Source organism: Embiotoca jacksoni, unplaced genomic scaffold (genome assembly GCF_022577435.1).
Source record: "Embiotoca jacksoni isolate LCO1_2020_lvr unplaced genomic scaffold, fEmbJac1.0.p SCAF_63, whole genome shotgun sequence".
In the NCBI taxonomy this organism is placed as follows: domain Eukaryota; kingdom Metazoa; phylum Chordata; class Actinopteri; family Embiotocidae; genus Embiotoca; species Embiotoca jacksoni.
This window is the reverse complement of record NW_027185418.1, coordinates 68,369-82,340: the sequence shown is the minus strand read 5'-3', so window position 1 is coordinate 82,340 and position 13,972 is coordinate 68,369. Positions and strand designations below refer to the sequence as shown.

Below are 13,972 nucleotides of genomic sequence, written 5' to 3'. Positions count from 1 at the left end.
TTGATTTGTAAGGTTTCTCTTCTCCATCTCCAGCTCCTGGTTTTGTGTCTCCAGCTCCTGGTTTTGTGTCTCCAGCTCCTGGTTTTGTGTCTCCAGCTCCTGGTTTTGTTTCTCCAGGTTCATCTTTTCTGCTGTCAGCTTGGCGTTGTTTTCAGAAATGACCGAGGTAACTTAAGGTCAAACGTACAGGAAGATAGTTGGCAGTGAGCTGATATTGTACAACAAATTAACAAAAATCAAACAACTTTGACTTAAACTGAAAGTCAGATAAAATGCATGTTTGTTCAGAATTATTTCATAATAACGACATCGAAATATTTGTTGACTTTTGAGTTATACTTACAATATATTCGAAGGGCCACAATAACAAACAGTGTCAACCAACTCACTGCTAATGTTGGAAAAGAATGAGTGAAAGAGGGAGACTTCTTGTCTGGAAGAAAAAATGATTTATTTTTTATTTTTTAGTTGAAATAAATCAACACGAAACATTAAAACAATTAAATATGCTTTTATAAAATTTGTGCAGTAAATTGTGAAAATAACCTGCAGTGGCTGGTTTTTGGTCCACAATGCATACTGCTGCATTTACATTCCTGCCTTTCTCAAGTTTGTCTGAAACTGTTCAGAACAAACACAAGTACTTAAGTAATGACAGTGAATTAGCCCAATCACTCCCGATATGAAAATTGGAAAAATAATAATGCAAGATAGAAAAAAGAAAAAAGGTAAAAAAAAAGTTAAATAAAAGAAATGGCAAAAATTATTCATTTAAAATACCAATTTACACTTTTATGTTTATGAAGTAATAACATACCTGAGGTGGCTGCAATTTTGTCGACAGTGAAAACTGCTGCATTTTCATAGTCACCTTCCTCAAGTTTCTCTGAAAGAAATCAAACAAAACTTCTCAAAGATCTGCAGTAAATTAAACATTATTTCCAGAATCAAAAGACTGAGAAAATCATGATACAAATTAGAACATAAAGTCAATCGTGACATCTCAAATTAATTTGACCAAAGTGTCGTTATGCTCATCATTATGAAAATGAATAAAATAAGATTCTGCTTCACAAAAGATGAGACGCTTGCGAAGTTTGAATCTGTCAGAAAGCATCCCACCTGCAGATAAAGAAACATTTGGATTTCTAAAATTGACCGTCAGCGTCTGTTTTTCTGTTCATCCTGGAAAAAGCATCAAGTTCACCAGCGATCGAACTGCATATGAAGGCTGAAATGGAAACGCTGGTGCAGTGATGTTAATCTTTACAGGGAAGTTTGTGGGTTTTTGTGTGTGTTTTGAAGTTGAGTCTCTATTTAAAAACTTGTGGTCAGTTGTTGTGAGGGGAAGTTTTCTCCGTTGAATTTTACTTCTAAAATATACAGTTTTTTATTTCATCAAAGCAGAACTCGATCAGTAATATGATTGTGTTACAAATTGTTTTTCTGACCAATGATGATTGAATAAATGTCTGAATTCAGGTAAGCTGACCAGCCTGGATGGACTGCCATTTAAAATTCAGACACAGAACACATCCACACGCTGATCTCCAACGACACCGATCAAACACAAAAGTTTAAATATCTGCAGCAAATTAGTCCGTATTTATAGAATCACTCCCAATGTGCTCGGCAGCCTGGAAAAATCATGGTAATAAATGTAATGATGAAAAGGATTTTTTTTATTTAACTCTTCAAATATAATTGCTGCCAAAGTTACACTGTGTTGTTGTGCTTTAAAAAGGCATCATGCATTACAGAAATATGATTCTGCTACACAAAAGAGTGTAGGTGAAAAGCGTGAGAAATGTTTACTCTCCTTGCAGATAGAGGAACGTCTGGACTTTTTAAAGTAAGTCTGAGTTGTGTAGCAAGTTTAAAATACCAGTTTTAACCTTGATAGAGAAGCATGTGGTTTTTAGTTCTGTTTTGAAGGTGTGACAGTTGGTGTTTGCTGAGAAACTAATGCTCAGTTGTGATGAGAAGTCTTATTTATAAATGGTTTGAACTCACACAGTGTGTCTGCAGCATCTTCTCAGGCTGCTGCAGTTCATCAGTGCTGGAAGAAGTATTCAGGTCCTTTACTTAAAGATGCTGTAAAGTAGAAATGAAAATGAGTTTTAAGTTCATAACACCACAGAAGTATGGGTTGTTAACTACCCATCCAAATTTGAATGAAAAAAACACCGACAAGTATATTAAAGTAGGCTTTGAAATGGTGAGAAAATCATCAGTCTTCTCTGCTCTGAGACTGGGGGGGCGTGTCCTGAAGGAGCTGAAGCTCCGCCCACTCACTGGGAGGTGTTCAGTGTCCTGTAGGACAGTCCTGTGGCTGCAGTTCTTTTCCCCACTAAGCGGTCCGTCTGACATCCAACCTCTCGGTGACTTTATGCATGATGTCCCACTGGTACTCTGTCTCTCTGCTGGATGGAGCAGCCTGCTTTGGGAAAACACAATAGAATCAGAATTTATTTGTCCAATGAGTGAAACATACAGATGCATATAAATGAAGCTTGTCCCCCTGAGCTGTAACACAGGAGTCAAACTGGACACCAGAGACAGAAGACAGTGAGTCTCCAACTACTTCTAACGCACCTGCATTACAATAGTGGAGATAATAAGAATGGAGGAGTTGATTTAGTTCTGTAACGACTGTAACATGAACAACGCTGCATTACATCACATGTTAATTCATGACATCACATGTTAATTCATTACATCACGTTAATTCATGACATCACATGTTAATTCAAACTTTGAACCTGCTCAGGTTGAGACGAAAGTCTTTCTCTTTCACTGATGTCCCTCGTCCTCCTCCTCCTCCCTGTAGCCTCCTCCACATGTAGTTGGGCTCCTTTATCCCGACCGGTACCGGTACATGTAACCGAGAGGGTCGCTGATTGTATCGTTACACCAGAGTACAAAATCAACAACCCTCATTAATCAGGAGGACTAGATCTCCTCTGGTCCATGTTTACCATCACCCCGACATGTAAAATACAGAGTTACATATATTATAGTTCCTTATCGGAGCTATATTGACATGCCTAAAAAATTCTGCTGTTTTCGGAGCATTTTCCTCTGAACTCTGCTACAAACTCAATAGAAGCTAATTAGCACATTAGCTCCCATTTCATGAAGATAAAGTTATTCTACACCGAGTAAAATCACGTTAGCGGTTTGCACCGAGGACTAAATGTAGCAGAGTCACTGTGGAAAAGTTATCTGGTATAATTACAACAAGCACACAGAACTTCCGCTGAGTGGTGGACTGCTGGCGGCGGCGGACGGTGCCGGTGCGACCGGAGGACGAACGGCCGGGAGGGTGAAGCTCGGTTCGGCTCCGAGCTGCAGGAGAAGCCGTGTGTCCGTGAACTGCATCCGTCTCCGGTCCAAGTTAAAACTGTCCTCTGTGAAATGGTCCCTGCAGAGGCGGCTGTTGGTGTCGATCCTAACGTCTCCTTTAGCGAGGCTCTTCACGAAATCAATCCGCCTCTTTTTCCTTTCTTCATCAGTAGGGAATTTAAATGGCGATGCGGCGCTGCTTTGGAGGTTCTTGCTTCCAGGAAAGATTCACTTGCGGGTGGAGGGAGACGTCCTGTAGCAGCCAGCTGATGGACAATAACAATCTGACTACGGCAGAGTGGGATGACCTCTTATGCAAATGAGCTCCAGGCTTTTATAGCCTTTCACCGTGAGAGGAGGAGCCATGCAGAAGGTTATATAAACCGTCTGTGTGGTAGATCGGTGACGTACTGAAGCGACCTTTTAGCCCCGCCTAAAAAAACATGAGCTGAAGACGGATGAGAAACTGTTTAAAGGTCGAACTTACAGCAACTTTAACTCAAATAACTGCGTAACAAAATTGGATAAACAACCATTGAATTGCATATTATGACAAATAATGTAACTAAAATCAGGTATAAACCTCTGAACTCTGTTAAACCCAAAATAATTCAGTTGTTAGATCTTAATAGTCTGTTTTAGTCCTTTACAGTTGTCAGTCAAAGTAGGTCTCATTTATATCTTTGGAAGTTCCTTAACGTTCAACAGTTCACCATTAGTCTCTTCCAACGGATTTCCGGTTGTTTGTTTGAATCCAAAACAACTCTGAGATCTCGGAAAACAAAGTGCCAATAAAATTGGATCCTTTATATTTCTCGGTGACGATCCAGACAGGATAGCAGATGAAGCAGCTCGTAGTCACTTGATGAATCCCTAAAAAAAAAAAACAGCCTGTACACAAGTGTGCAGAACATCATCATATAGTCAGAGTTTCCTCTTTTTCCATCACATTAGATTTACACAAAACATTCACGACTTTAAACACTTGTGACTAAATTATCTCGTTTTACCTCAATTTCAAACAATACACTTGGCAATCAACATACTTTTACAACATATACAGTAACTTTAACAAAAATTCAACACACACACACACACAGTTATGTGCTTCATTCACATCATCCAAAATGTTGTTATCATGGCTGGTTTTGCTTCGCTATGTTCCTCAAAGTAAATTACTCCCAATTCTCTGACACAAACTTAGTTAACAAGATAACCTCAGGTAGCAACTCACCTGGATAATCCACTTCATTGAAGAAACGCCCGACGGAGTTCGTCCCGGTGAGAACTTCTCCCTCGACAGCTCCGCTGCAGCTCAGCATGTAACTCACTTACAATACTGTTAAATTCACTCGATATCTCTTGGGAATCTCAAAATATCTGACTTTGCTCCAAATCTTGTCTGCCTCCTGCACCTGTCTTAGCTGCGGGGTCTCCGGTAGGTGAGTGCGTGGTTCAGAGAGTGGGAGGGGGGGCTAAGGGCTCTGCTACGTTCAGACCACCAGCTGGTTTGGTGAGACGTTTAGGGAACGTCTGTAAATTGGGCGACTGAAAGTTACCCGGGTTACGTGAACATGGGAGAACACGTGACCTCGACAGAGAAGAGCTTCCATCACCCTCAAATCCAGGACCCCCGGTGTACAGTGACCACTGATCCTTTTTGATGACCAGGAAGAAAAATTAGTGCAAAACAGGTTTTGACTTGATCAGCATTTTAGGTAACAGCACTGAAAAAGATATTCAAACATGAAATCCCTCTTTGTAAAACACACAATATGTGCTTGGCTGATAAATTGAACTTCCTGTTGTAATCTGGAGATTTGTTGGAGCTGATGTCGACGGTGTGATTGATTAATGAGGTCCAAACGTGGTGAACATACTGAGACCAGATCTGTTCCTGCCTCATACTGATTGAACTTGTTATATCATCCTGAAGAATGCAGTTCATCCTGACTTTATCAAAACTTAATGACATTTTTAATGAGAAGTTTTGAGAGAGATTAGAAAAAAAACAAGAAAACAGAAATATTGTTGTTCAGTTTAACATTTTTATTCAACATAACAGGCTAAAAACACACATTTTCTTCTAAATAGATATCTAACATTATCTGCTGCCTCAACGTGTGAAGACTTATTTACATCAGAATACAAATGTTGAAGAAAACAGCTTTGGAAGCATTTTGTTGAGAAGTAATGCACCGCCCTCTGTTGGCCAATCAGCTGCAACAGTGTTAAAAATTACACAGGAAAAACATATTTTCTAATAACTAAATTAATACATTATAACTGTGTTTGTTTTTATTTTTTCCAAATACGTACACAAAACACCTTAAACAAACAGCTGTTAAAAGTAGCACACTTTAATTTTACTTCTAAGTTTTGGTTTTTACAAAAATATGAAACGTGATATTACTGTAAATCTTTATATTTTGACATTATTAAGCCAGTTGGCATTAACTTACATAAGATTAATCTTTGCAGACTATCAAGTTATCTTCTGAAGTTTGACTCAAACAGACAAAGCTTTCTGTTCACAGATCCAATTGTTCCTGTTGTTACAGTTCACTGATTTCCATCCTTCATTTTTTACAGAAATTGCACAGTGACCATCAGTCGGGTTTTCTATCCAGGAGCTGTGAAAAAAAAAGATCAGTTGTATCAAGAGTCAAGATTTTATCATTCAAAGTGTTTAGAAATGTGTCTCTTACTTGTCAGCCAGATAACTTCCATCGACCCACTTCCATTTTCCATCTTCAGCTTTCAGTCCAATCCAGTACCCTTTGTTTCCTGAACTTCCCCAGCTGTTATCACTGACATATTTCTGAGGACAACAGAGGAAAAACGATCAGAGATATTTACTTACTTTAATAAACTCACTGTGACCAACAGACTCAGCGTGTCTTCAGACCTTCAGAAAATACATTTTCATTTAAAATATGCTGTCATTACCTTTTCTTCTGCATTATCTACAACCACCAAATCAGAACTCCTTGTTGTGCAGTTTTCTCGAGCTTCTTCCCAGGTTTTCCAATCGGTAGAAGTCTGATAGTTTAAAACCACATAGCACCTGGACTGTAACAGATCCCAGCCCGACTGACAAGATTTACACTGTCTTCCTGAAACAACAGAGATCAACTAATAATCAACTTTACTGTCTCGTTATAACAGGATTGAATATTTTTATAACTAATTGGATCCCAACATACCGCCATCTTTGGGACAGTAGGCATCAATGCTCCACTGTGTTCGACTGATGTTGAGCTCATTCCCCTTTGCCTCCATGTCCTTTATTTGATTTGCAAGGTTTCTCTTCTCCATCTCCAGCTCCTGGTTTTGTGTCTCCAGCTTCTGGTTTTGCATCGTGAGGTTCATCTTTTCTGCCGTGAGATTTGTGAACTTGCTCTCTAAAACAGCAAAGGCTCGTGTCAGGTTGGTGTTGTCCTCCCTTAAATTGTTGTTGAGGTTTGTCAGGTTGCGATTCATTTCCAGAAGAGTCGTTTGGCTGTTTTCCTGACTGAATGCAGCAACTGCAAAATGAAAATGAGCTTCTTAAGGGAGAGTAAGCAGTTTTGGTATTGTTCATTTTGCTTTTGTTATTTCATCACAGATCAAAGCTGCTTCCTGTCTGTTGTACTTCAGGTTTGCCAGCCTTTTGGGAGCTATAAGCTAAGATTGTGTTTGTTCTATTTCAGAGAACAACAAAAAACCCACAAAAAGACCAACACTCACAATGTGTTAAGCCATCTTTCAATATTTCACAGCTTCCCCCATTGGTTCATACAAAATTCACTCAAAACAGCTTAACAATGACATTTTTAGTAAAAATGACTGAAACAAAACTTAATGGTAAATATGTTGTGGACCTTTTTTTTTTTAGCCAATGATTTCATTTTCTAAACTTTTCCCTGTTACCAAGAAACCCAACAGCAGGTGTAGATTTATTATTTGGCCTGATGTTTCCCAACATGGTGAATTACATGGCTATTATTAAGGCAAAATGTGCAATAATTGGTTACACAGTACTGAAAATATATATTGTATAAAAAAAACAAAAACCTGTGTTATTCTATCTTCATACATTTGACCATGAATTATTGTGTCCAGTAATTCACTTTGTTCTCAACCGATTTGGAAAAGTAGAAGCAGAAACTTATGGTATGTAAAACAATCTGATATCACATGATGGTAACAGAAGAAATATTATTCTATAAGGGTCTGCCTTGTGTCTAAGTTCGTGCATGGACTGTCTGTTTTACATACTTACTGTAGACACAGATTGCTATGATGCCCAACAGCAAAATGACACAGAAAGTCACCAAGCAACAAGCCAAGAGCCGATAGTGGCGACGTCGTCCGTCTGCTTTCTTGTCTGGCAGGAATCGGATAGACAAACATATAAATACGTGACTTTAGAAGTCGGAGTTCGTGAAATAATGTGGGTAACCAAAGTTACAGTCTTTTTCAGTCCAACATTTCCTCTTTACCTTGCCATTACCAAAGAAGATATTTTAAACTTAGTAAGTTAGAAACAGGAAGTATAAAAACTTTTAAATTAGATTGTGAAAACCTCAAATTAACTTAAATTCAACATGAGATTGCATTTTTACACAAAACAATGTTTTGTAAAAGAAAAACATGAGAAAGGAAACGCTTCATGGCCATTATGTATTATTAATGTTCACGTGGGACACTTAAAGGAAAGGTTTACAATTTCTAAAATGTTTTAGAGATAAATTCTTTCAGACATTGTGCTACAGATGAACCAGGTTGGAGGCGGAAGTGGACATAGCCTCCATTCCTATGAGGCCAACCAAGTAATATCGACTAATAAAACGCTGCAATGTATTTAAGCATCTCATTGTTTGTTTATTTTTTGCATAGTAATCTGTCCTTCAGGTATGATAAGAATTGATAGATTTTGAAAATATAGTCATCAGTTGTCATTCAATTAAAGGTGATAATCTTAAAAATATATATTTATAAGAACATTTGTAAAACTCTTAAATCATGTTTCATTCGCAATTTGGGTTTCCGGTCGATAAGGGAAGTTCACTAAAGTTTACAGATTGTGACCCGTCCAAACACATATTTTGGGGCTTGCCTGACTGAATGTTTACCAAATCAACTACTACACAATCATACACTTTTGACTTTTCTTAAATGATTTGTTCTCATTTAAATACACCAATTTATTACAAACAACAATTATTCCACAACGTGGCGGTCAGTCAGAAGTTTTACACGTATTGGTTTGTCTGTTTGTTTGTTTGTTTGATATCACAAAGCCGATATCAGCACCAAATGTTCTCAGACTCACCTGTGTTTTGTTTTTGTGTTCTTTTACAACTTACCATTTGTGTCTGGACTTTGTTCGGTTGAGTTCTTTTTCTCCTTCACTTCATCGTACACAGTTTCCTCTTTGTTTTTAGCTGAAAGGTTAAAAGTTTAAATAGTGTACAGTGGTTAAATATTAACAGTTCACTATAATCAACAATGAGATAAAAAAAAAAACAACAACAATAAGAACATTGCCAAGCTGCTTGGTTTAGTTAGCTAAATATCTAACCTGCTCCTACACAAGTACAATAAATTAATATTTAATACGAGGAGGGTCACATAAACAAAGACTCTGTTCTAAAGCCAAAGTCTGAGAATATCTTTTCTAGTCGCTCTGTACTTTTAAAAGTTGACTTACCTTCCGGTCGGGATCGGTTCTTATTTTTGAATACAACTGAAGCGTAGTTAACGTCCTCCGCCATCGCTACAACCTTTCTGTTGAGTCGATCCGACTTGTAGTCACAGAAGTACCACTGTAATTGAGCCACAGTGACTCATAAGAAGAGAAGTGGTTGTTTCCTCTGTTGAGGTGAATCTGTCTCTCACGGCTTTGAAATATATCAACTTCTGCTTTTCTTGAGAAAGTCATTTGTATGCACGACAGTCCGGATGTCAACTTCAAGCCAACACTGTGTTCCTGTTCCATAATCAGCTTGATATAAAATATATTATTACAATGAGTATATAACATGGTATAACAAGATTACTAATATGTAACTAGGACTTTGGATGTTTTCTTGGTTTTGTGGAAAACACCAATAACCAAATGAATTTACCCATCTGCTGTGTTTTTTTTTTTTTTTCTCTGCACCATTACTCACATGGTCTCACACCTTTACTGCAGATTGCTCCGGTCTGAACTCTTCTTTTGTGGCCTTCGATGCACGTATAAATGTTCCTGTAATACTGAGTATAGCATTGTTAAGAGATACACTCACCTCACCCCAACACATGGAGGAAGATGGCCGCCCACCTCGACAGAGAAGAGCTTCCATCACCCTCAAATCCAGGACCCCCGGTGTACAGTGACCACTGATCCTTTTTGATCACCAGGAAGGAAAATTATTGCAAAACAGGTTTTGACTTGATCAGCATTTTAGGTAACAGCACTGAAAAAGATATTCAAACATGAAATCCCTCTTTGTAAAACACACAATATGTACTTGGCTGATAAATTGAACTTCCTGTTGTAATCTGGAGATTTGTTGGAGCTGATGTCGACGGTGTGATTGATTAATGAGGTCCAAACGTGGTGAACATACTGAGACCAGATCTGTTCCTGCCTCATACGGATTGAACTTGTTAAATCTTCCTGAAGAATGCAGTTCATCCTGACTTTATCAAAACTTAATGACATTTTTAATGAGAATGTTTTGAGATATTACAAAAAAAAAAAGAAAACAGAAATATTGTTCAGTTTAACATTTTTATTCAACATAACAGGATAAAAACACGCATTTTCTTCTAAATAGATATCTAACATTATCTGCTGCCTCAACGTGTGAAGACTTATTTACATCAGAATACAAATGTTGAAGAAAACAAATTTGGAAGCATTTTGTTGAGAAGTAGTTTTTTGTTGGCCAATCAGCAGCAAGAGTTTAAAACATTATACAGGAAACAAATATTTTCTAATATCTATTCATACATTAGATCTGTGTTTGTTTTTTTCCAAATATGCACAAAAAGTACGTAAGTTGAACCTCTATTTCAAAACTTGTGGTCAGTTGTTGTGAGGGGAAGTTTTCTAATTTGTCCTTTTCAATCTAAAATATACAGTTTCTTTGTTTCATCAAAGCAGAAATCAATCAGTAATATGATTGTGTTACATGTTGTTTTTCTGACCAATGATGATTGAATAAATGTCTGAATTCAGGTCAGCTGACCAGCCTGGATGGACTGCCATTTAAAATTCAGACACAGAACACATCCACACGCTGATCTACAACGACACCGATCAAACACAAATGTTTAAATATCTGCAGCAAATTAGTCCGTATTCATAGAATCACTCCCAATGTGCTCGGCAGCCTGGAAAAATCATGGTAATAAATGCAAAGATGAAAAGGATTTTTTTTTTTAACTCTTCAAATGTATTTAATGCCAAAGTTACACTGTGTTGTTGTGCTTTAAAAAGGCATCATGCATTACAGAAATATGATTCTGCTACACAAAAGTGTGTCGGTGAAAAGCGTGAGAAATGTTTACTCTCCTTGCAGATAGAGGAACGTCTGGACTTTTTAAAGTAAGTCTGAGTTGTGTACCAAGTTTAAAATACCAGTTTTAATCTTGATAGAGAAGGATGTGGTTTTTAGTTCTGTTTTGAAGTTGCGACAGTTGGTGTTTGTTGAGAAACTAATGCTCAGTTGTGATGAGAAGTCTTATTTATAAATGGTTTGAACTCACGCAGTGTGTCTGCAGCATTTTCTCAGGCTGCTGCAGTTCATCAGTGCTGGAAGAAGTATTCAGGTCCTTTACTTAAAGATGCTGTAAAGTAGAAATGAAAATGAGTTTTAAGTTCATCACACCACAGAAGTATGGGTTGTTAACTACCCATCCAAATTTGAATGAAAAAAACACCGACAAGTATATTAAAGTAGGCTTTGAAATGGTGAGAAAATTATCAGTCTTCTCTGCTCTGAGACTGGGGGGGCGTGTCCTGAAGGAGCTGAAGCTCCGCCCACTCACTGGGAGGTGTTCAGTGTCCTGTAGGACAGTCCTGTGGCTGCAGTTCTTTTCCCCACTAAGCGGTCCGTCTGACATCCAACCTCTCGGAGACTTTATGCATGATGTCCCACTGGTACTCTGTCTCTCTGCTGGATGGAGCAGCCTGCTTTGGGAAAACACAATAGAATCAGAATTTATTTGTCCAATGAGTGAAACATACAGATGCATATAAATGAAGCTTGTCCCCCTGAGCTGTAACACAGGAGTCAAACTGGACACCAGAGACAGAAGACAGTGAGTCTCCAACTACTTCTAACGCACCTGCATTACAATAGTGGAGATAATAAGAATGGAGGAGTTGATTTAGTTCTGTAACGACTGTAACATGAACAACGCTGCATTACATCACACGTTAATTCATTACATCACATGTTAATTCATTACATCACGTTAATTCAAACTTTGAACCTGCTCAGGTTGAGAAGTAAGTCTTTCTCTTTCACTGATGTCCCTCCTCCTCCTCCTCGTCCTCCTCCTCCTCCTCCTCCACATGTAGTTGGGCTCGTTTATCCCGACCGGTACCGGTAAATGTAACCGAGAGGGTCGCTGATTGTAACGTTACACCGGAGTACAAAATCAACAACCCTCATTAATCAGGAGGACTAGATCTCCTCTGGTCCATGTTTACCATCACCCCGACATGTAAAATACAGAGTTACATATATTATAGTTCCTTATCGGAGCTATATTGACACGCCTAAAAAAAATCTGCTGTTTTCGGAGCATTTTCCTCTGAACTCTGCTACGAACTCAATAGAAGCTAATTAGCACATTAGCTCCCATTTCATGAAAATAAAGTTATTCTACACCGAGTAAAATCACGTTAGCGGTTTGCACCGAGGACTAAATGTAGCAGAGTCACTGTGGAAAAGTTATCTGGTATAATTATAACAAGCACACAGAACTTCCGCTGAGTGGTGGACTGCTGGCGGCGGCGGACGGTGCCGGTGCGACCGGAGGACGAACGGCCGGGAGGGTGAAGCTCGGTTCGGCTCCGAGCTGCAGGAGAAGCCGTGTGTCCGTGAACTGCATCCGTCTCCGGTCCAAGTTGAAACTGTCCTCTGTGAAACGGTCCCTGCAGAGGCGGCTGTTGGTGTCGATCCTAACGTCTCCTTTAGCGAGGCTCTTCACGAAATCAATCCGCCTCTTTTTCCTTTCTTCATCAGGAGGGAATTTAAATAGCGATGCGGCGCTGCTTTGGAGGTTCTTGCTTCCAGGAAAGATTCACTTGCGGGTGGAGGGAGACGTCCTGTAGCAGCCAGCTGATGGACAATAACAATCTGACTACGGCAGAGTGGGATGACCTCTTATGCAAATGAGCTCCAGGCTTTTATAGCCTTTCACCGTGAGAGGAGGAGCCATGCAGAAGGTTATATAAACCGTCTGTGTGGTAGATCGGTGACGTACTGAAGCGACCTTTTAGCCCCGCCTAAAAAAACCTGAGCTGAAGACGGATGAGAAACTGTTTAAAGGTCGAACTTATAGCAACTTTAACTCAAATAACTGTAAGAAAAATTGGATAAACAACCATTGAATTGCATATTATGACAAATAATCACTCAAATCAGGTATAAACCTCTGAACTCTGTTAAACCCAAAATAATTCAGTTGTTAGATCTTAATAGTCTGTTTTAGTCCTTTACAGTTGTCAGTCAAAGTAGGTCTCATTTATATCTTTGGAAGTTCCTTAACGTTCAACAGTTCACCATTAGTCTCTTCCAACGGATTTCCGGTTGTTTGTTTGAATCCAAAACAACTCTGAGATCTCGGAAAACAAAGTGCCAATAAAATTGGATCCTTTATATTTCTCGGTGACGATCCAGACAGGATAGCAGATGAAGCAGCTCGTAGTCACTTGATGAATCCCTAAAAAAAAAAAACAGCCTGTACACAAGCGTGCAGAACATCATCATATAGTCAGAGTTTCCTCTTTTTCCATCACATTAGATTTACACAAAACATTCACGACTTTAAACACTTGTGACTAAATTATCTCGTTTTACCTCAATTTCAAACAATACACTTGGCAATCAACATACTTTTACAACATATACAGTAACTTTAACAAAAATTCAACACACACACACACAGTTATGTGCTTCATTCACATCATCCAAAATGTTGTTATCATGGCTGGTTTTGCTTCGCTATGTTCCTCAAAGTAAATTACTCCCAATTCTCTGACACAAACTTAGTTAACAAGATAACCTCAGGTAGCAACTCACCTGGATAATCCACTTCATTGAAGAAACGCCCGACGGAGTTCGTCCCGGTGAGAACTTCTCCCTCGACAGCTCCGCTGCAGCTCAGCATGTAACTCACTTACAATACTGTTAAATTCACTCGATATCTCTTGGGAATCTCAAAATATCTGACTTTGCTCCAAATCTTGTCTGCCTCCTGCACCTGTCTTAGCTGCGGGGTCTCCGGTAGGTGAGTGCGTGGTTCAGAGAGTGGGAGGGGGGGCTAAGGGCTCTGCTACGTTCAGACCACCAGCTGGTTTGGTGAGACGTTTAGGGAACGTCTGTAAATTGGGCGACTGAAAGTTACCCGGGTTACGTGA

General features: G+C 38.9%; 1 protein-coding gene and 3 long non-coding RNA genes across 6 annotated transcripts; all 4 read right to left on the bottom strand.

Annotated features, from left to right (window-relative positions):
• Positions 1–349: 349 nt before the first annotated feature.
• LOC138213784 (uncharacterized) lies at positions 350–839 on the bottom strand. Its single transcript, XR_011179569.1, has 3 exons — positions 818–839; positions 547–615; positions 350–433 (listed from the first exon to the last, which is right to left on the bottom strand). It is a non-coding gene; the product is annotated as an uncharacterized lncRNA (long non-coding RNA).
• A 337-nt stretch (positions 840–1,176) lies between these two features.
• Positions 1,177–4,854, bottom strand: LOC138213733 (uncharacterized). Of its 3 annotated transcripts, none has more exons than XR_011179554.1 (4): positions 4,580–4,854; positions 2,763–4,236; positions 2,296–2,440; positions 1,177–2,094 (listed from the first exon to the last, which is right to left on the bottom strand). It is a non-coding gene; the product is annotated as an uncharacterized lncRNA (long non-coding RNA). The 3 variants fall into 3 exon arrangements; XR_011179552.1 differs by having other exon boundaries at positions 2,763–4,218; XR_011179553.1 differs by lacking the exon at positions 2,763–4,236.
• A 531-nt stretch (positions 4,855–5,385) lies between these two features.
• Positions 5,386–9,155, bottom strand: LOC138213736 (C-type lectin domain family 12 member B-like). Its single transcript, XM_069174986.1, has 7 exons — positions 9,041–9,155; positions 8,697–8,774; positions 7,610–7,714; positions 6,552–6,872; positions 6,295–6,461; positions 6,054–6,166; positions 5,386–5,978 (listed from the first exon to the last, which is right to left on the bottom strand). Exons 1-7 carry the CDS (start codon positions 9,102–9,104, stop codon positions 5,855–5,857), a joined length of 972 nt encoding a protein of 323 aa, XP_069031087.1. The 5' UTR covers positions 9,105–9,155; the 3' UTR covers positions 5,386–5,854.
• Positions 9,156–10,248: 1,093 nt separating this feature from the next.
• LOC138213734 (uncharacterized) lies at positions 10,249–13,909 on the bottom strand. The gene is made up of 3 exons (XR_011179556.1): positions 13,635–13,909; positions 11,371–11,515; positions 10,249–11,169 (listed from the first exon to the last, which is right to left on the bottom strand). It is a non-coding gene; the product is annotated as an uncharacterized lncRNA (long non-coding RNA).
• Between the last annotated feature and the right edge of the window lie 63 nt (positions 13,910–13,972).